General features: G+C 57.7%; 1 protein-coding gene and 1 pseudogene across 3 annotated transcripts in view; one reads left to right on the forward strand and one right to left on the reverse strand.

The window, feature by feature from the left end:
- Positions 1 to 1,807: 1,807 nt before the first annotated feature.
- QRICH2 (glutamine rich 2) overlaps positions 1,808 to 20,691 on the reverse strand; it is a 32,610-nt gene continuing 13,726 nt past the window's right edge. For 2 of the 3 annotated variants that reach the window (XM_042965715.1, XM_042965717.1), the window contains 16 exons: positions 13,235 to 16,745; positions 12,557 to 12,642; positions 11,904 to 12,001; positions 11,295 to 11,409; positions 9,087 to 9,341; positions 8,231 to 8,353; positions 8,066 to 8,140; positions 7,693 to 7,857; positions 7,458 to 7,579; positions 6,733 to 6,798; positions 6,341 to 6,442; positions 5,344 to 5,547; positions 4,835 to 4,982; positions 4,359 to 4,446; positions 3,499 to 3,639; positions 1,808 to 2,028 (listed from right to left, as the gene is read on the reverse strand). In XM_042965715.1, the coding sequence (XP_042821649.1) occupies positions 1,838 to 2,028; positions 3,499 to 3,639; positions 4,359 to 4,446; positions 4,835 to 4,982; positions 5,344 to 5,547; positions 6,341 to 6,442; positions 6,733 to 6,798; positions 7,458 to 7,579; positions 7,693 to 7,857; positions 8,066 to 8,140; positions 8,231 to 8,353; positions 9,087 to 9,341; positions 11,295 to 11,409; positions 11,904 to 12,001; positions 12,557 to 12,642; positions 13,235 to 16,745 (5,490 nt within the window). In that variant the 3' untranslated portion in view covers positions 1,808 to 1,837. The remainder of the gene's footprint in view (positions 2,029 to 3,498; positions 3,640 to 4,358; positions 4,447 to 4,834; positions 4,983 to 5,343; positions 5,548 to 6,340; positions 6,443 to 6,732; positions 6,799 to 7,457; positions 7,580 to 7,692; positions 7,858 to 8,065; positions 8,141 to 8,230; positions 8,354 to 9,086; positions 9,342 to 11,294; positions 11,410 to 11,903; positions 12,002 to 12,556; positions 12,643 to 13,234; positions 16,746 to 20,691) is intronic. The other variant, XM_042965716.1, reaches the window with a different exon arrangement.
- On the forward strand, positions 17,891 to 20,123 carry LOC102957242 (annotated as a pseudogene).

The following is a 20,691-nucleotide window of genomic DNA, read 5'->3' on the forward strand; positions in this document are numbered from 1 at the left end:
GGACAGGAAGGTCTGGGAGTTCACGCCCAATGCCTGCTAAGCCAGCCCGCCCCGCTCCTGGGTCTTCCCGCACCTTCTCTCGCTGGGAACCCTGTAGCAGCTCCCCTCTGCTTGTGATGGTTTAGGGGCCGGGTCCGTCCTTTCGGTTTTGTTTCCTGGTTGGAAACCCCTGGGGCTCCTCCTGGCCTCCCCCCACCGGCCAGCCCACCTGTGCTTTCCCGGACTGCCAGGGGAAGTCCCTGCGGGGCACGTGGGTGGCCTCGGGACCACAGCCCGGGTGAGGGTGGGCGGCCGGCCCAGGTGCGGGGAGGAGGGTGGGCCTCCATTCCCTGTCCTTTCGTGGGCGCGGGGGAGGCCTGGGTGCGGCGGGCCGGCTGTCCTGCTGCCGCCGCCCTTCCCTGCCAAGCTGGTGAGTTTGGATTCTAGGCCAGGGACACGGAGCCAGCAACCTTCTGACATTTCTCAGGGTGCGAAATGGGAGCCCGAGCAGGAGCAGAGGGGCTGGCCCTCCCCTGCCTCCTGCTCCAGGAGAAAAGGGCACCGGCTGTGAGTCCGGGACCCCACACCCCGGGCCCCGGGGTTCAAGCTGCTCCCCTCCTCTCGTCCGGAGCATTAGGTCACGCACCGCATGATGCGTGAAGGTGAAAGCATCTCAGGAGATGGGGACAGGAGGGGGACGTCCCCTCCCGCGGGGAGCCAACCCCACCCTCCGCTTGCCCACATGGAACTGGGGAGAAACCCTTTTTTGGGCAGTTTCCTGCCACACTTTCCTTTACGGTGTGATTTGTCACCCCATCTTCTCACACCGTAAAGCAGGCCTCCGGTGTCAGACATCCCTTTCCCATGTCGGGGAGATGGGGACTGGGGCGGGGGGGGGGGGCCGTGAGAACAGACCTGAAGATGGTTAAAACTGCTCTCAGGACTTCAGAGGCCTCAGTGTGAGGGCGGCCCCCTGCCCGGGGTTGGGGGGGGGGGAGTGCTGTACCTCCCGAGCTCAGCCCTGCCCTTGCCCCTCTGTCCCCTCAGACCTGCCGGGACCTTTAGCACAAAGGACTCGGGATAGCGGTGAGAGCTCTCTTGTCTGTTTGGGGCTGGTGGAGCCGAGCAAGCTGGAGCAGGGCAAGGGCTTGGCCTCGAGGCCACCTGGCAAATGGCCGTCACCAGGCTAACCCCCTCCTGACACACTTCTCCGTCTCCCTGGGGAGGGAGGAGGGGAACAGGGAACCGGCCTAGGCCAGCCAGGCAGCACCGCCCCCCCCCACCCCCGCCCCCCGCCTCGTCTAAGCCCCGGCTTGCCTCCGCAGCAGCCACCCAAGGGTACACTGCACAGGACAGCAAGCGGGAACCTTCCCGGGCGCACTGGTCCCCCCTGGGACGCCGTGCCAGGAGCTGGGCACTGCCAGAGCCATCCGTGGGGGAGCGGCTGCCGGCTGCCACCCTCGCCTCTGCTTCAAGGTACAGACACTGGGAGCCCCAACCTCTCCACAAAGCCCCAGTGGGCCCAGACGGGAAGGCCGCAGCCTCCAGGCCCAGCTGAGGTCCAGAGTGAGCTGGGGTCTGGCCTCTGCTGCCCCTGCCGACCCCTGGTGCAATGCTCAGCCCTCCTGAAGCCCTTGGAGGGCAGCTTCATCTGTTGGGTGAGGGGGTCGCGGTCTAATTCCCAGGCTACAGGTCATTCCTGGTTCTCCAAGAGAAGCCCCCCGCCCCCGGACCTGGGGGCAGTCTGGAGGTGCCTGGCCTGCAGGGGCCCCTCCCTTTCCACCCCATCTTCCTGAGCTCAGACCAGAGAAGCCTCGCTGCCCCAAGCTTCTTCCTAAACATTTATTTGTAGCTTTGCTCAGTGAGCAGTGGTGGACCTCGGCCCCCGGGTGGGCTCCTCGAGACCCTCCCCCGGCGGGACATCCAGGTGCGCGTCCACATCCGCCGGCCGGTTTCCCATCTCGCTGGGGCTGGGCGGGTGGGCCACATTCGGCTGGGAGAGGAGCCCCTCGGAGGAGACAGGTCTGTCTTTGCGCTGATGGGAAGGAGCTGGGAGACACGGGCGGCTCTGTCTCACTGCCCACACCCGCCGCAGCCCGCCACAGCCCTCCCCAGCTCGCCCAGAGCCCGGGGACGTCGGGAGCCGCCCCGCTAGCCAGGCAAGTGGGGGCATAACGCCAGAGAGGGGGCCCGTCGGGCTGGGGTGCTCAGCGCAAGCCCTCATTGGAGCTCCCGAGCAAAGCTCCTTTATAATCTCCATGAGTTAAAAATAATCAGGCTCTCCGTCAGTGGCCAAGAGCCTGCCTCTTAAGTAATGTTTCCTCTATTAATACAGGGACTATTTAGGCAATATTCACATAAATAGGTGCAGGAGTTTCTCCTAAGACTGCCCTGCCCCCCTCTCCTGCTCCCGTAGCATTTGAGGTGCCCTCACGGTGGACAGTGGGATGCCAGGGAGAAGGAAGCAGAGTTCCCCCACAAAAACCGTTTTGGAAGCCAGGGTCACAGACCTGCACCCTCCGTCCGCTACTGAGTCCTCTACCCCACCCTGCTACCCTCTGTTACCAGCGCAGGTTCTGGAGGCAGCCAACTTAGGCTGGAATTCCTAAGAATTTAGTTCTGCTGCTTCCTCCCTGTGTGACCTTGGGCAAGTACCTGAACCTCTCTGTGCCTGTTTTCTCAGCTCTAAGTGAGGCTAACGACTAGAACTCGTTCCTACATGTAAAGCTCCTCACAGTGGCCCAGCTGGTGAGGAGCCCTCACATTCAGATCCCCTTTCTTGGGGGCCGTGACACTAAGGGCACCAATCCAGCAGCGCCCCTTTATGGACAGATGAGGAAACAGGTCTGGAGAGGGGGGAGGCTTGCTCAGAGTCACTTAAAAGTGATCTGGCCTCGAGGCTCCAGGCCAGTGTCCTTCTCTGGCCCCCACATGTGGCTGGACCCTGGGGGCCCCCGAGCGCCACCCCCCCCCCCAGACTTTCAGGCGGGATTTAGCCCCTCAGGGGAGAACAGGGACTCTAAGGACCTTTCAGGCCTGGGAGTGAGGAGAAGCTCCTCGCCAGACAGGGTCAGAAGGAGGGATTCTCGGTGGGGAGAACCGCCCATGCCCACCAGCTGCCGCGCAGAGCTGAGCACTAGCTCCAGGAGCGTGAACACACAGGAGTGCGGTGGGGGGAGTGGGGTAGGGGTGGGGATGAGGGCTTGCGGGGTGTGGCTTGGGCCTGGACCCAGAGCCTTGGGCTATAGCCCTGCCCCTATTTCCGGTTCAGCGAGATGGGGAGAGTAAGGGCATCTACCCCACAGACCTGGCGTGTGTGAACTCAGTAAAGACGGATTTTCTCTCTCCTCCCTCCCATCCCGTCTCTCAGCTTCCAGGCGCTTCCTCTCTCCAGGGAATTAAGGGCAGCTACCAGGCCTGGGCCGGAAAGGGGGCCGGCAGGGCAAGGAGGAGAGGCCCCGGGGGAGGAGGGCAGTGGTGGGGCCACCTGGAAGGAGGCTCCAGCCGGAGGGAAGCTACCTGAATTGTTGCCAGCCAGCATCTGAGCACTTTGTGGCCGGGAGGGCAGCTGGCTGCCGTCGCTGAGAGACTGCTGCCGGTGCGTGTGCGGCCGGGGCTGCTTGGCCTTGTGCTTTGTCATCCCCGAAGCTGAGACCGGGGCTGGTGGGGACAGAGGATGGGAGGGTCAGTTCTGAGACACCGAGGGAGAGCTCTGCGGGGCCCCGTGGGGACCTGGAGTGGGCTGCAGGGCAGATGGTCACGGCCGGCCCCAACTGGGGTCCTTGTAAGCACACCATTCGTTCCTGTGTCCGTCCGTCCATCCGTCCACCCGCCCAGATATCCTCTGAGGACCCACGCGGACCAGCCCCGTCTTGGGTGCGGGGTGAGTTCTGACCGGGGCTCACAGTTGAGGAGGGGAGGCGGCGAGACAGGTGCACACGTGGCTCTGAGACCAGGTGGGGAGTGGGGGGGGGGGATCAACAGGGCCCCGCAGGTCTGGCCAACTGGAGGTGGGCCTCATGGGGACGGGAGATTCACTGAGTGGTGGGGGGCTCAGGAGGAGCATTTTGGGCTTTGAAAAAGGGGTAGGAACTCGGCCCCGGTGGTGCTGGAACAGGGGCTGAGGCAGCGAGGAGAGGGAGCCTGGCATAAATACGTGGCCGTGATGTCCCAGCTCGTCGGCTGAGGCCGGACAGCTGTCCCCCACCCGCAACACTGACCTGGAGCTTTCAGAGCCCTGAACGCTTGGGATCGGGGAGGCTGCAGAGGAAGGCAGGCAGCCAGATCCAGTGGCCCCATGGCCTTCCAGGAACTGGACAGAACCCCGGGGACCCTTGAGCAAGGAGGCTGAGGAGCCTCCGGGCCACCTGGACACTCACTGTCTTTGCTCGGGATGCCCGGCAGCCTTGTATCTATCCGTCCCTTGTAAATATGTCCATCCAGGCCCAAGATATCCACCTCATCATGCTGTGGGGACGGGCGGGCATCCGTTACCATGCGGCACCTTAGGGCTCGCCCTCTGGTCCTTCCTCCACGAGGGCCTGGGGCACCGAGTGACGTCCTCTCCCGACTCCCGGCACCCGACAGTGCTCAGAACCCTCCCCCGGGCTCTGGCAGCACCAGGGTGAAGGGAGGGCCCACGGTGGGGGTGGGGGTGCCAGATGGGCCGGCGGCCAGGATGCCATTTCTCCCAACGAGGCACGAGGACCAGAGGCTTTAGCTGGGACTGTTTAAGAAGGGGCCTCAAGGCAGAGGGCTGGTCATCCGCCCTTCTGGCGACTGGCGGTGGTTTTTCCAGAATGACTGGAGAATTCGGGGTCATGTCAGGGCCCTGCTCCCGGGCAGCACCCCCAACCTTCATGGCGATCTGGATCTCCTCGGTGGGGTACGGGCCCTGTGACAGGTGCTGCAGGCGGTTGCGGCGGTAGGGGTAGGTGAGGGTGTGGCTGCCCCCGCAGCGCCGAGGCGCGCTCGAGTAGGTGTAGTCGGCCATGTCTGGCACCCTGCGATGAGGACAGCAGGGTCACCGGGAGCAGCTGTGACCTGGGACACACCTAAGGGGATGGGGCAGTTGTCTTGGGCCGGGGCAGTGGGGGCGGAGGGGGGGTGTCTCTGGGAGCCAGGGCAGGAGCAAGGGATGGGAAGGGGCGAATGCATGAGGAGAGGAGAGCGACCCTGAAGACCACTCTTTCTCCCCCTCACCGCCCCCCCCCACATGTGCACGCACACCCACACGCACTCTCCCTCCCTCCCTCTCTGGCAGGGCTTCCCCCAGCAGTGGGTGAGACGTTCACAGGGCCGTGCCGTGGGCGGGCCGAAGCCGAGCCCCATGGGGGGCCGGGGGGCCGGTCCCGGGGGTCCTACCGTCTGTGGCAGGGGGAGCTCAGGCACTGGGCCTGCAGCAGCTCACGGATCATCTGGCTGCTGGCCTTGACTGAGCCTCCAAAGTGGATCTGCACCTTCTCAATGTCCATCAGCATCTTGGAGTGCATGGTGCGCAGGCGTCCCACGCTCCGCTCCGTGTGTGCCAAGTCGCCCCGAGGGAAGGGGGCACAGCCCAGCTTTAGGCTGGGGGGGGGTGGTGGTGCAGGCAGATGGAGGGGTCAGGCGACTGCAGCCACCTGAGCCCACACTCACACAGACCCTGGCCCCCTCCCTCTCTTTATGCCTCTCTAAACAGGACCGTGTGTGGGCAGGAGCCCTTTCCCTAGCACCCTGAGGGACCACAGCCAGGCTTCCCCGGGAAGGATTCCTGAGATGAGATCGTGCGGAAGAGCCAGATGGGGAGAAGCCCAGCGACTCCAGCTAAGGCTGGGGGTCCTTGGCCCCGCACACTTGGCCTTGCCTACGTGGAACACCTACAGGGCTCCAAAGTGCAGTTTGAAACCATCCTTACTGCGGAACCCCCAGACTTGGGAGGAGGAAACGCAGTGGGGAGGAGGGCAGGAGCCTGAGGGCGCGTGCAGTATGTCCCCACCTTCTCCCCCCACATTCACTGAGCCAACCCTCTGGCTGGCTGATGTCGGACCCCTGCCTTCCCCCCACCGTGCTGGGGTTGCTGAGACAGCTGAAGCATCTGGGGGGTACGGGGAGGTAAAGAGGAGCTCCCCCAGCCAGCCAGTACCCTTGGCAATGTCCCACCGGGACCCCCAACAGGGACTCCAAGGCAGGTGATTACGCCAAGGCAAGTAAGATCACTCTTACTCCTTCTGCGAAGAGCTGGGGTGGGGGTGGGGGGCTAGCCCAGAAAGTACTCTAGTGGCTCCCACCGTCCCAGCCAGGAGAAGGAGCCCTCCACACCCACCCTCCAGCCTCGGCCCCTGCCTCCCCTGCAAAGGGGACCCCGCTGCCCCGTCCGTACTTGCGGCTCTGCTGTCGGATCTGCTCCAGTTCAAAGACCGTGTAGGGGCGGATGGAACGGTGCCCGGGCAGGCCTGGGCCCATGGGAATCACAGGGATAATTCTGGGCAGGGAGAGAGGGGAGGAGGAGGGTTGGAGAGTGAGAAATCCCATCGTCCAAATCTGGCACTCCACGTTCTACGTGCCTGCGGAGCCTTCCTGTCCAGGGTCTGGCGGAGGGCAGGTCGGAGGGCCGGCAAGCAGTCAGGCATACAGGAATGGACCCGTGGGAGAGGAGACGAGACGAGGGAGGACAAGACTCGGAGGCAGGTAGGGAACGGGCGAGATACAGCCCCCCTGTGCCCGCCCTCATTATGGCCACCAGCTGGGGTTGGCCAGGGGGGAAGCACTCACTGTCCGGTCACAGGTGTCTCCAAGGGACGGTCGCACGAGAGGCAGTGGAAATGTGCCAAGAGCTGCCTGTGGGGAGTGGGATGCACACAGAGGGTGAGAGCCCTGCCCAGGGGCTCTGGAATGGGAGAGGAGAACGCAGAAGGGCTTGGCCCCCTGCAGGCCAGGCGGCTGGAAGCTCGGCACACCACGGTGGCAGACCCCAAGCCCCCAGAGGCAGATCCAGCCCTGTTCCCTGGGAAACCCACTAGCTTCTAGACGTGCCTGCTGCTGGGCGCTCACCCAGCACCCACCTGTCCTAACCCAAAGCCGGCCGGCCGGGTTTCAGAGGGTCCCTGAGGACCTGTGTGAACCTCGGGGGCCCTCTGGCGGCCAGGAGTGGAGATCCTGGGATTCGAGCCTGCTGTGGGCTGGGCCCCCCGGGACCAGGCTCAGACCTGGGGACCTTGGGCCCCTCCCTGTCACAGCGACCCAGCGGAGCTCGCCCGCTACCCGGAAGCCTTAGCCTCTCTCCCCTCCCTTTGTCCACCGCGGTCGTCACTAGCCTGAGCTGGAAGAGCTTTTCGAGCTCTCGGATTCGGTCACGCCAACTTTGGGGTGGTCCGGTGGGATCGGCCATCCTCCCAGCGCACACTGCGTGGGAGCTGTTCATCTGGGGACCCCCAGGACCCCCCCCCCCAGTCCGCAGCGTGGGCCAACCCCGCCCCCACGCGTGGGCCAGGCCTCACTGCCGCATGGCCGCTGCCTCGTCCGCCTGGTAGAGGGGAGGGCGCTCTTTAAGCTGTTGCCGCAAGGCTTTCCACCGGTCCTCCAGCAACTGCTTCACGGGGTCCAGCTCCAGGCGGTCCAGCTGCGGGCCGGGGTGGGCCACCGGTGAGCTCCGGGAAGGCGGGGTTCGGGGGGGGGGGACGGTGGGGGGGGGCGATCTGCGGCACCTGGAGACGAACTGCCATCTGCCCTCACCTTGCTGTCCATCTCCACCAGCAGCTTGTCCAGCATTTTCTGCCAGTCCCGCTCCTGCCCGCTCATTTTAGACATCAGCTCCTGCATCATGTGGTTCAGCTGCTCCGTGGTGGCGTCAAACTGGACCCGGCTCACTTTGGCCTCCAGGGCACTCTTGTCAGCCTTCTGGCCGTGAAGAGAGGAGGGGGTCCCCCAGATGGGAGAGGGAGCCCCGGAGGGGCCGCATTGCCCTGAGGCATCAACCCTGGACGTTGAGCTCCGCCCCCTTCCCCCGCCCCAATAGGCTCCTCCCCTCCCGGCCTTCCAGAGCTTCCAGAGAACGACCGGCGAGATCTCCTGGGACACAGGTGGCTCTTCCAGGCCGGGCCCTTACCACGTCCATCTCCATCTCCAGGTGCTCCCTGTTGGCCTTCTCCTTCTCGAGCTTCTCCAGACCCTGGTACAACACCTGGGAGGCCGAGGGAGCAGAGGATGAGGAGCGGGAAGTGAACGGCCTCACCCCCCCCCCCGCCCCCCAGCCGCCCCGCCGGCCCCTCACGTCAATGTCCTTCTGCTTCTGCCGATGGTCCTCGATGAGGCTGCCGGTGGTGATGTTGAGTTTCTCGCAGTCGCCCTGTACCTGCAGGATGGCGCTCTGGATGTGGCCCAGCAGCTCTTCGTCCTGCGGGGAGGTGGCACACAGGTGTTGGGCGCCGCCCCTTAAATCATCGCCCAGCAGGTGACGCTGACTTCAGACCCCTTTCTGGCTCTCCTCCGCAGTTGCCCCCTGCAGTGGGGAGGCTCTCTGCTCTTTTCCAAGTGTCCCCCTAACTGGACGTGAGCTTCAGTCTCCCACCTCCCCACGGACTAGCCTCCAGGGAACTGGCCCCCCTTTGGGGGAGACCAGAACAGGCGACGGAGAGGCTCCGGAGTGGCCCCCGAGAGCTGGGATGTGGCCCACGGTCTCCCCATCTGCCCTGAGCTGGATCTGAACTCCAGAGTCCAAGAGGTAGGACTCAGGGACTTGTGCCCGTCCCTGCCCCCACCAGCAAGCCTGCCCTTCTGTGGGGAATTAAGAAAGGTGCTGGAAGGCTGGCATGAGGGGACTTAATGAGCCCTAAAGCTATGCCAGCGTCCCCGAGGCACACGACCAGCTCTGCCGTCCCACCCCTACGGAGCCAGCTCTTCCCCGTGGTCTCCTGTCCCCAGAGCCAGCTCTGTTGCTGCCCCCACTGTGACCCCGTGAAAGGACCTGGGACTGTTGTGGGGTCAGTAAAGAGCTCCACAATGGAAAACTGGCCCTCAGGCCCGTTAAAGCTCCACCGGCCACTCCCTGCTCTGTGGGCCTCTGAGCTGTGGCTCCCCCGCTGGGGGCCGCGTGTGGCCACACGAGGAGGGAGGCCAGCGGGAATCACCTGGCTCTGCAGCTTGGCTTTCTTGGAGGGCCGGGTGGCAGCCAGATTGGTGACCATGTCCTGGAGCTGCTCGTAACGCTGCACCAGCATGCTGACCTGGTGGCCCAGGTCCAGGCTGCAGGCGGGGCAGGCGGTCTCAGGGTCGATCTGGCTAGGTGCCGAGGCCGTTAGGATCTTGCGAGGAGTCATGCTCATGGACAGCAGCGTGGAGGATGAGGCCAGCATGCTCTCGATGATCGTCCTGAGCTTGTCCAGCTGGGCGCGGGCGAGAAGGCAGGTGCAGGGCGGTGAGTGAGGCACGGCCACCTTCTGTCCACACTGCCACTGCTAGCGTGTGCTTTCTGCCCCTGGCCTGTGCGATGCAGGCGGTCGCTGCAGCCTCACAGAGAGTGCGGCCGATGGGAGATGCCCAGTGCCTGTCCTTTAAGTAGTGAATATGGTGCTCAGGGAGTGAAGCATTAATGCTGAATAAAACCCTTGCAGGAGGGAGGTTTCGGGACCTTTCTCCAGCCAGCTCATTGAGTCAAGGCAAGGACATAGCTCTTCTAGCTAAACCCTAGGGTGGTGATGTCAGTTAGCCAGTCCACAAACACTGAGAGGAGCCCGACGACACACAGACACGGCTCCAGGCCCTGGCGACGGGAGGGGCGGGCTCACACATGCTCTGTCCCCATCCAGCGTGTCGGTAACAATAAATCAGTGGGGTCAGAGCTACTTCTGCTGCGGGGGTCTCTCACGGTCTGGGCGGGAGCAGGTTCCTTCCACTGGCTCTCCTGCTCTCTTCTGTTCCCCACAGCCCCGGTTTGTCACCACAAAGGACTGGTGTCGGGTCAGCACCCGATTTGGGGGCAGCCAGTCCCACAGGCGTTTGACCTTTTGCCTGGCTCAGAGAGGGGCTGGGCCAATCTAACCCCCTCTTGGAAGTGTGCGACGTTGTCGGGCCTTGGCAGCCACTGTGGGCCGTGTGTGAGAGATAAGAAAGCTGGCCGAGAGTCCCACGGAAGAGAGATGTGGAGGTATTTGAGAGAAATGGAGAAGAACAGGGACACAGAGGCACAGGTACACACAGAAACAGACACAGAAAGACAGACAAGCGGGGGCCCCCCGGTGAGACTGCCCCCTGGAGGTTCTGCTCTTTCCCAGCCCCCGTAACCCCGTGCCCTTTCAACCGAGCTCCCTTTTGCCTGAGCTCAGTGAGACTCTTGCTCGTGCCCAGAAGAGCCCACACTCTTCTGAAGAGCCCATGATAGCATGTCAAAGGGCCCCTGGGATAAAAAGGATGGATTAATTCTAGAAGAGAGGATGATGCTGTGGAGTTGGGAAGAACGAGTAGCAGTCGTTTGGGTAAGAAGGGGTGGCAGGGACATTCCAGGGAGAGCGGCAGTGTGTTCAGAGAAACGTGGGAAGCCCAGGTGGCTGGAGAATCGGGAGTGTGGAGGCTGGGGCCTCAAAGAGGCTGTGGCAGGAGGCCAGGCCGGCCCAGCAGGGAGCGGCTTCTCTCTGAATATGCCCTCCCACTCCCACCCCTGACAGCCCAGAGGTGGCTAAGCTCAGACATGAGCTTTGGAGTGACGACTCTGGGACACGTCTGCTGCTCCTCAGGCCCCACACTGGACAGCTGGCTTTGGGGTCACGAAATGGAACACGCAGGTGCTCTGGCAAACTTGGAAATGGCCCAGAATGGGGCCTCCAGCACCGAAGGGCTCCTGACATGAGTCCCCTTGGCCCAGTGGCTTTTCCTATCTGATCCTTCCACAAGTGCTCAGAGGGCTGTCCAGACACTCCTCAGTGGGGACCCTCTGGGGTGACCGACGGTAGCATCACTCAAGATTTAAAGGTAGACATTGTCAAGAGCGTGTAAAGGGGGGGCGCCTGGCTGGCTCAGTAGGTTAAGTGTCCACCTTGGGCTCGGGTCACAATCTCAGGGTTTGTGGGTTCGAGCCCCGCATCGGGTTCTGTGCTGACAGCTCAGGGCCTGGAGCCTGCTTTGGATTCTGTGTCTCCCTCTCTCTCTGCCCCTTCCCACTTGTGCTCTATCTCTCTCTCTTAAAAATAAATAAACATTAACAAAAAATTAAGAGCGTGAAAAGAGAGTGGGAGAAAGTATTTGCAAATCATATGTCACGTAAGAGTCTAGTAGCCTCACCGCCCACGGCCAACTCTGAGAAGGGGCCTGGTTCCTGCCCCTGAAGAGTCTAGAATCCTTACCTGGTCCTGCAGGTAGAGAGAGGCTTCGGAGACTGAATGTTCCATGCTGACCTTGCCCCGCTCTTGGCTCTCCCTGAGCTCGGCCAACTCCTTCTCAATGTCGGCCACGGTGACTCTGAGAGACGGGCAGGAGGGATGGCCTGGCCCCACCGGCCGCCCAAAGGGCCCAGGCCCACCGGGTCCACCAGGGGCAGAGAAAGATGCACACCAGGGCTCTCCCAGCCACCCTGCAGCAGGTTCCGTCTAGGGAGTCCCAGGTGCCGCGTGTCCCGGAGGTGTGTGCCCGCCTGCTGGCCTGAGAGGTTTCTAGGGGGTGAGACCTGACATCACAAAGTGAGGGCTCTTGAGGGGCTCTGGCAAGTGCTCTCCTACAGCCTCCGACTGGGGAGAGAGACTAGCCTCTTTTTTCCTTCCTAGCCCTGGTGCTGAGCTGTTTTAAGAACTTAGGAAATTTTCACCAGTAACTTGAGCTAGACACGGACACCCTGAAGGGCAGACACAGCCCGGGTCAAAGACAGGGCCCAGTTCAGACTGTGAGTGAACCCAAGGCTCCTTGGCTGGGAATACGTGATGCCAGGACACAGGCTGCCCTTGGCAGGGGCGTTTTACCTGAGGATTCCCAGCTGCGTGCTCAGCTGGTCGTCTTTCATTTCTTTTCCGATTTCCTGTTCCCTTTCGCCCTCCAGGAGCCTCTGTATCTTGTCCAGCTACAAACCCAACGGAAGAGGAAGGTCAGGCAGGCTTGAGTTCTTTGCTTTCTGAACATGCTCCTGCAGCCCGAACAAGCCCCTTTCCCCAGTCCCGGTCCTGGTCCTATCCTCTAACGAGCCATCCATCAGGGTGTCCCTTCCGGACATCCGTCGATCCATCTATCCGTCCATCCTGGGCATGTGGACAGCTGGCATTAAGAGAGCAGCTGAAGGTCTAGCAGCTCCTTGCCATGACCACTGGCCCCAGACAGTCCCACAAACTTGGCTCCAAGGCTGCTGCAGAGACAGTGGGCTTTGCTGGAAGGGGCCCCATGTGATGCAAGGAGCACAGGCCTCCTTGTTGGCTCGGCTGAATCTTAACAGCTTTGAGCGTCAGGTTTTAGATCCAGGAAATGGACACGGTGATGCTTGAGGTGCGTTTCCTATCTGATGGGTTTGTAAAGATCCGACGAGATGATGTCAGCGAGAGGACTGTGTAATCTATCGAAAGACTAGTGCAAAGTGGGATTGCTGGCTCTCAAAGGCCAAGTGGGTGGACCCTCCCTTACTTACTTTGGCTCTTTCCTGCCGCACTTCTTTGGTCAAGGCCTTTAAGGTCTTCATCTGTTCCTGCAGGTCAGGTGGTATAGTCTTTTTGACTATGAAAATGGAGGCCTTATAGTCAGAAGGGTGGGATCTCCAGCAGGCCCCCCGTCCCAGCCCCCCACAGTGAAACTACCCTGGAAAGCAGCAAGATGTACCTGCTTTTCCTGGTGACTGGGTGGAGGCGATGGGAAGAAAGCAGAGGGGGGTGTTTTCACCCCATAAAAATCCACCTGATGCTTAATATTCTAAAGGGCTTTGGGACTACTGACCCACACTTTCCACCCAGCTCTCAAATCTTAATTATTCTCTGGTCCCACAGCTGTGAACAAAGGTGAAGTTGAATTCTTCCAGGTCCCCCCCACACACACCCCTGGGTGCTACCGCCGCCCTTGCCCGCTGTCCTCAGCTGCTGTCCAGAGAGTCTGATGAGGCATCAGAGCCACCTTACTCTTCTGCTGAGGCTTCTTCACTTCTACTGGTTTAATTCCAGCTTTTGGACCCCCAAGGCTATGGTAGAACCCAGAGTGGCTTTTCAAGAAAGGATATGCTATTGGCAACGACTCAGGAAGAAACTCAGCTGCCAGGAGAGGAGGCCGGGGGGAGGTTACAACACAGTGGTCCCTCCTCCACATAAGTGGTACCTACCCATGAGTGAAAGCAAGTACTGTAACTTCTCTAAGTCCGTCTGGCCAGCCTTCTCCTCATCCAGCTCCTTCATGTTCTCCTTGAGCTCTACATAAAGGCCAATGAGCTCTCCCATCAGACGAAATGTTTCCACTGCTATAGGGAAGCTGGGAGACAATTTATCCAGGGAATCATGTCTTTCGCTCTGGACATCGACCCTTTCCGATGAGACTCGGTAGAGACCGTTGAGAAAGACTGTACTCTTGGCAGAGGTGGCTTCTTGGCTTGGGGTAGTCTGGACAGAAATTCCAGCTCGGTCTGAGGTATGTGTTTGTTGTGGATCCACACTGACCTGGAGCTGATCTACCCCAGGAAAGCCTGGGCCCCGAGGGCCAGGGTACGTTAGGTCACGGGATTCTGGGATAGAGTATGACTGGTCGTGCTGGTCTGCACCTGGTTTTATTTGGCCGCCCTGGTCTGTGCCCGGATGTATCACGCCTGGCTGGTAAGTTTCTGATAAGCCCTCTTGGTCAGTACCTGGTGGTGCCAAGCCTTGACCGGAGAGGAGCGGTGACACCTGGCCATGCTGACCTCTGCTAGGAGGCATTACACCATGCTGATATGGATACGGTGATATAAATCTTAGAGACTCCGGGTGGAATGTTGGAAAGCCACGAAGCTCTGTGCTTGATGGCATTGAGCCTTGCTGATCTCTACCGGGTTGCCTCAAGCCACGCTGATCAGTAAGAGGCTGCATGAAACCACGTGGAAGTGCACCAGGCTGGACCAAACCGCGAGGATAGGCACCAGGTGGAACCAAACCTTGTGGATAGGCACCAGGCTCCACTGAACCGGGAAGATGTGCACCTGGCTGTAGCAAACCAGGTGGATAGGCACCAGGTTGAAAAACGCCACGTGGACCTGGGCCAGGCTCTGCCAAACCACGCTGCCCCGCTCCACGTTGCACCAAACCAGGCTGACCTGCACCAGGTTGTACCAAATCGGGCTGACCTGCACCAGGCTGGACCAGACCACCCTGATCAGCACCAGGGTAGACCAAACCACGCCGGTCCATTCCGGGTTGCACCAAACCAGGCTGACCTGCACCAGGTTGACCCACACCAGGCTGGACCAAAGCAGGCTGACCCATTTGAGGTTGCACCAAACCAGGCTGACCTGCTCCAGGTTGGGCCAAACCATACTGACTCACTGCAGGTTGCACCAAACCAGGCTGAGCTGAACCAGGTTGGACCAAACCAGGCTGTGCTGCACCAGGTTGTGCCAAAACACGCTGATCCGTTCCAGGTTGGACCAAACCACCCAGATCCATTCCAGGTTGCACCAAGCCAGGTTGACCCGCTCCAGGTTGGACCAAACCAGGCTGAGCTGCTCCAGGCTGCACCAAACCAGGCTGAGCTGCACCAGGTTGCACCAAACCAGGCTGAGCTGCTCCTGGTTGCACCAAACCAACCTGAGCTGCTCCAGGTTGGACCAAACCACGCTGAGCTGCACCAGGCTGCACCAAACCAGGCTGAGCTGCACCAGGTTGCACCAAACCAGGCTGAGCTGCACCAGGTTGCACCAAACCAACCTGAGCTGCTCCAGGTCGGACCAAACCACGCTGACCTGCTCCAGGTCGGACCAAACCAGGATGAGCTGCACCAGGCTGCACCAAACCAAGCTGAGCTGCACCAGGCTGCACCAAACCAGGCTGAGCCGCTCCAGGTTGGACCAAACCAGGCTTAGCTGAACCAGGTTGTGTCAAACCACGCTGACCCATTCGGGGTTGGACCAAACCACCCAGATCCATTCCGGGTTGTACCAAACCAGGCTGACCTGCTCCAGGTTGCACGAAACCAGGCTGAGCTGCTCCTGGTTGCATCAAACCAGGCTGGGCTGCTCCTGGTTGGACCAAACCAGGCTGACCTGCTCCAGGTTGGACCAAACCAGGCTGACCTGCTCCTGGTTGCACCAAACCAGGCTGAGCTGCTCCAGGTTGGACCAAACCAACCTGAGCTGCTCCAGGTTGCACCAAACCAGGCTGAGCTGCTCCAGGTTGGACCAAACCAACCTGAGCTGCTCCAGGTTGCACCAAACCAGGCTGAGCTGCTCCTGGTTGCACCAAACCAGGCTGACCTGCTCCTGGTTGGACCAAACCAGGCTGAGCTGCTCCAGGTTGCACCAACCCAGGCTGAACTATGCCAGGTTGCACTAAACCACGCTGATCCATTCCAAGTTGGACCAAGCCACGTTGATCCATTCCAGGCTGCCCCAAATCGTACTGATCCATTCCAGGTTGGGCTGAATCTTGCTGACCCAATCCAGGTTGCATCAAACCAGGCTGATCTGCACCAAGCTGTACTAAACCAGATGGATATACATCAGGGTATACCAAATCAAGAGGATAGGCACCAGGCTGGACCCAGCCACCGGAATATGCACCAGGTTGAACCCAGTCAGGTAGATAAGCACCAGGCTGAACCAAACCACTTTCATCTACCACAGGCTGCACCAAACCACGCTGATCCATTCCAGGTTGGACCAAACCAGGCTGACCCGCACCAGGCTGGACCAAACCAGGCTGGACTAAAGCATTCTGTTCTGTGCCAGTTGGTCCCAAACCATGCTGATCGATGAGATGCGGAACCAATCCATGCTGCTCCATGCCAGGCACTGCCAGTCCTTGCTGATCCATGCCGGCTATTAAAAATCCATGCTGATCCACGTGAGGAGGTACCAATCCACGCTGAGCCACATCAGGCTGTCGGTCCGTGCCAGGAAATATCATGCCGTGCTGATACGTGCCAAATGGAACCATACCAGGCTGATCTGTACTAGGTGGTCGCAAGCCTTGCCGATCTCTGCCAGGTACCAGTGGTGGCATCATACCACGCTGAGCCATGCCCTGCTCATCCATTCCAGGTGGCGTCATACCAAGCTGACCCATGCTGAGGGGTACCACACTGTGTGGGTAAGTGCTATGATGGAGCGATGCAAGCTGATCCATGCCAAGCGGTGCTGTTCCACGTTGGTCTGGCCTCGGATAGATTTGACCGTAGCTAACATGTACCCCCCCCTGCTGATCTGGGTACACGTGAGGATGCTGATCTCCGATCGCGGTGGCTGAGGGCAAGTCCTGTTGAACTAGACCGGGGTGTGCCTCTCGTTCATCTTTTCTTAGATATGCTGAGGTGTGCGGCTGCAGCTCTCTAGTCCTGTGACGATCTGACTCTAGTCTGAATTGGGACACAGGTGGGTGATGGGACTTTGCCAAGCCAGCCTCGTCACGGGCCCTTGGGTGCTGTTCTCTACCAGGGGATGCAGTGGCGGGGGTGCTTTTCTTTCGTTCCCTGCCAACTCCTTCGGAGGGGTATCCCGTGGCACTGAGTCCTGATAAGGTCCGATCGGAACCATGACCATCTGCAGAATCCACAGTTGGGTCAGCACTTGAGTGCTTGGTGGAGGCTCCGTCATCCGATGTTAAGGAAGTATGCTTTTTGCGTTTAAGGAGTCCCGTTGTTGTCTCTGAGCCCTGGTTGGAGTGGAAGAAAGAGGTCAGTAAGTGTAAGTAGAAAGTCCTCACTATGAGACACGAAGGAAAGAAAATCTGGGACGTCTGACAAGGATGACTTAGGGCCTTTGGAGAAACCTCTGGGCCCCAAGACTAAGCTGGACACAAAGACTTTGACGTTCTTGAAGGACAGGTCTCCAAAGCTTTGAGAATCTGCACATTTGCAAGTGGCACCATAAGATGTTATTTTTTAAGTTTCTTTATTTGAGAGAGAGAGTGTGCGTGTGTGCGTGTGTGCGCATGAGTGGGGGAGGGGCAGAGGGAGAGGGAGAGAGACAATCCCCGGCAGGCTCTCCACTGTCAGTGTGGAGCCTGACATGGGGCTTGGACTCACGGAACTGTGAGATCATGACCCGAGCTGAAACCAAGAGTCAGATGCTTCTCCCACTGAGCCACCCCGGTGCCCTGCCACCATAATATGTTAATTCCCTTCATAAAGGACAGCGGGAACACTACCCAATACAAGTGATCCACTCCAACTATTGCTGGGTCTACAAACAAAGGACATGAGTCATTTTATTAAGTTTAAAATATAAGGTCTACCCCATCAGTGGCCCATTGCTGATGGTAAAAGTATACACGGCAGGGCGAGTAAACCATGTCTCCAAAATGTAAGCGCACCAACTCTTGTACTCGGAAATCCCATAGGTAAGATTTTCTCTGTGGACTCTTACAAAGGGCTGCCGGGATATATATACAGAGTCTGCAGCATTGTTTATGAAAACAGATTATCAGTAGGGGGCTGATCTAGTTAGGGGACACACCCATACAGGAGAATACTAAGAATCCGTTAAAAGAAAAGAGGGACCATTTCCATTTCCAGCCCAAATGAAGTGACAGGAACTGGATTTACCCTCCCGTCTGTAATAACCAAAAGTCAAAAACCAAAAGCAACAACAATGAAATAGACACGCTGGAAACCGGCTAGTGAAGGCTGCCAACCCCTGAAACATGGGCAGGCCAACTACGTGAGCTCTACTGCCTTAAGAGAGTTTCCAGGCTACAGTGCCAGGAGAGGGACTCCCCGAGTTGAGGAGAGAGAGTTGAGCCTTCAGGGAGACTGAGGCCACAAGGGCTCACAGGACAGAGTATCAGAAAGAAAGGACATGCACCTAGAGAGGACTCCGGAGCTCTGCAGAGGGCCCCCTTTGGGTATCCAGCACAGAAATGATCAGCATGACTATGTGAGGAAGCTACCCAAGGTTGGGAAGGGAGCCATCTGCAAGGCTGGAGGGAACCGTGCCCAGACTCTCCTGGGGTTGGGAACGGTGCCGGTTTCTATCAGCCAGTTTGGAAAAAACTCCTAATTCGGGGGAGAGTGCTCAGAAAGGTGTTGCCTCAGAAGTGGAGAATAAGCGGCTCTATGCCGAACGCTGCTATGAACCCCCTAAGAAAAGAACCCCAAAACATATACAGAAAAAGAAACAAGGGAATGAAAACAGGGCACGAGAATACAATTATGTAACACCAAAGAGACGCGATTGAGGAATGGGGGAATGGAAAAGACCTAAGATATATGGAAAACACATAGCAAATGGAAGACGTAAATCTATTTCATCAGTAATTAAACACCCCATCCAGGAGGCGCCTGGGTGGCTCAGTTGGTTAGGCATCTGACTCTTGATTTTTGGCTCAGGTCATGATCTCACAGTTCATAAGATTGGGCCCTGCGTTGGACTCCATGCTGATGGTGCACAGCCTGCTTGGGATTCATTCATTCTCTCTCTCTCTCTCTCTCTCTCTCTCTCTCTCTCTCCCTCCCTCCCTCCTGCTATGCCCCTCCCCTGCTCATGCACGCACTCTCTTTATCTCCCAAATAAACTAAAAAACAAAAAAAAGGAAAGAAAAAAAGAAGCACTCCAGTCTGAAGTCTCCAATCAGAAGGAGATTTGCAGAATGGATTTAAAAACCTGATCATTGTGGGGCACCTGGGTGGCTCAGTCGGTTGAGCCTCTGACTTCGGCTCAGGTCACGATCTCACAGTGTGTGAGTTCGAGCCCCGCATCGGGCTCTGTGCTGACAGCTCAGAGCCTGGAGCCTGTTTCGGATTCTGTGTCTCCCTCTCTCTGCCCTTCCCCTGCTTGTGCTCTCTCTCTCTCTCTGAAAAATAAACATAAAAAGAAAAAAAAACTGACCACCGTGTGCAGCTTTTTCTTTCTGCATCTGGAGGCACATGAGACCTTGTCCACAGACTAGGCAGCCATGGCCAGGGAGGACACAGCAGCAAGCACCAGCGTGTGTGTCCTGGGCAGGGGTGGTGCCGGCACAGTACGTGTTCACCTTAAAGAGGAACGTGAGGCAGAAGTCCAAGGTCACTGAGATGCCTGTATCCAAGCCCTGCATCTCTGGATGTTGCATATTGTCTATGCTGTTGTTCTAGGACAAGTTTAAGAACAGAACTCGGAGTGCCTTTAAGGACAACTGACTAACCAAGAAATAACTAATAAAAAAATCTGCTGTGTATGTGAAAATGAGGTCAGAATTCCAAAAAAGTTCAGGTCATATCAGGAGCCTTATAAGAAATGATCTGTGGTCTTATCAAAGAAGGACCTTGCACGCCTTCAGGTAATAATAGACTCTGATAGGACTCTAAGTGGGTTTTCCTAGTTCCTAAAAAGGGAAAAGATGCTCACCATGACAATTATAAGCTGGTGACAAACGGAGGTCCAAAAAAGTTACTTCAACAAAAAGGAAAAGATTATGCTACAAAAATTGATCCTGTTCCTACCATAGAGGAGAAGTACCCCTAATATGGTTGAATGGAACCCTAAATCACAGGGTTTGCTTATTGAACAAGCTCTACCAAGAGCTAAGCTGAAAGAAAGAGAAATTGTGGCAGAATCTGATGTATGTTCAAGGAAGGATACGAGAATTTGATATTCTTTGATAGTCTTTGATAAGCTCCAACGACACAGTCTCCCTGTGTTCAAATTTCAGCTGGGTGCTGATGATGTACTGTAGGAAGTTACCCATCAGGCTGGCGTTTATCACCCAAATGTCAGAATCATGACCGGCTTCATGGATTTTGATGACAAACAACGGGGTGTTCGAAGGACTTAGAGGAGAACCAATTCATGAATTTAACAAACATGGTGCCTTGAACACCACAGAACATTTTGATCAACTACAAGACAGTAACAACAAAATTCTGGGAGACTCCCAAGGAGGCTTGAGGTTGGCAGATGGACTATGGCCAATGCTGAACACATTCTGGAAACTGGATTTCAAAATGATAGGGTGGGTGAACTCTTAGAAAAGTACATGCACTCTTATGATATTCCTTTAGTAAAAGATGAATCATTGGACATAGCCACCACTGTCTTACAGAAGATTCTATAAACAAGCATTCTTCAAGAAGACCTCTTTCCTCTGGAGGCAACAGATACAAGAACTGCTTGTCCATTCATCTTGCTACAAAACTCTTATTTATAATATATTCTTGCCCTTGAAGGTTTCCTTTGCGCTACTCAAGTATCTTCAGACACACTGAATCTATCGACTGGAAGTTCCTTTTTCTTCACCTCGCTCAATACACTCCTCACCATATTTTTTGACAGATTAAAGAAACAAATAAACCTTAAAGCAAAATTTGAAAAGTAACGCCCAACTTATCCAAAAATTAATTTTGTAGTTCATGTTATCACAAAGTTTTTGAAGACTTTCTTTTTTATACTGGCCAAGTTGGTAGAAGTTAAAACAGAAGTTTTATGAAATGGTGAAATAATGTGCATGATTCTAAGTATTGTTCTTTTTATAATTTGGGTGAATTATGCTGATGCTATATATTATCCTGAAATTGTGTTATGTGTGATTATTTTGTTTTAGGAACATATTTATCAGAAATGATTGGCACTTGGTGTTGAAAAACTCTGGGTGCCCACATGTCACTGGTCTTTACAAAATGTTC

Source organism: Panthera tigris, chromosome E1 (assembly GCF_018350195.1).
Source record: "Panthera tigris isolate Pti1 chromosome E1, P.tigris_Pti1_mat1.1, whole genome shotgun sequence".
Taxonomy (NCBI): Eukaryota; Metazoa; Chordata; class Mammalia; order Carnivora; family Felidae; genus Panthera; species Panthera tigris.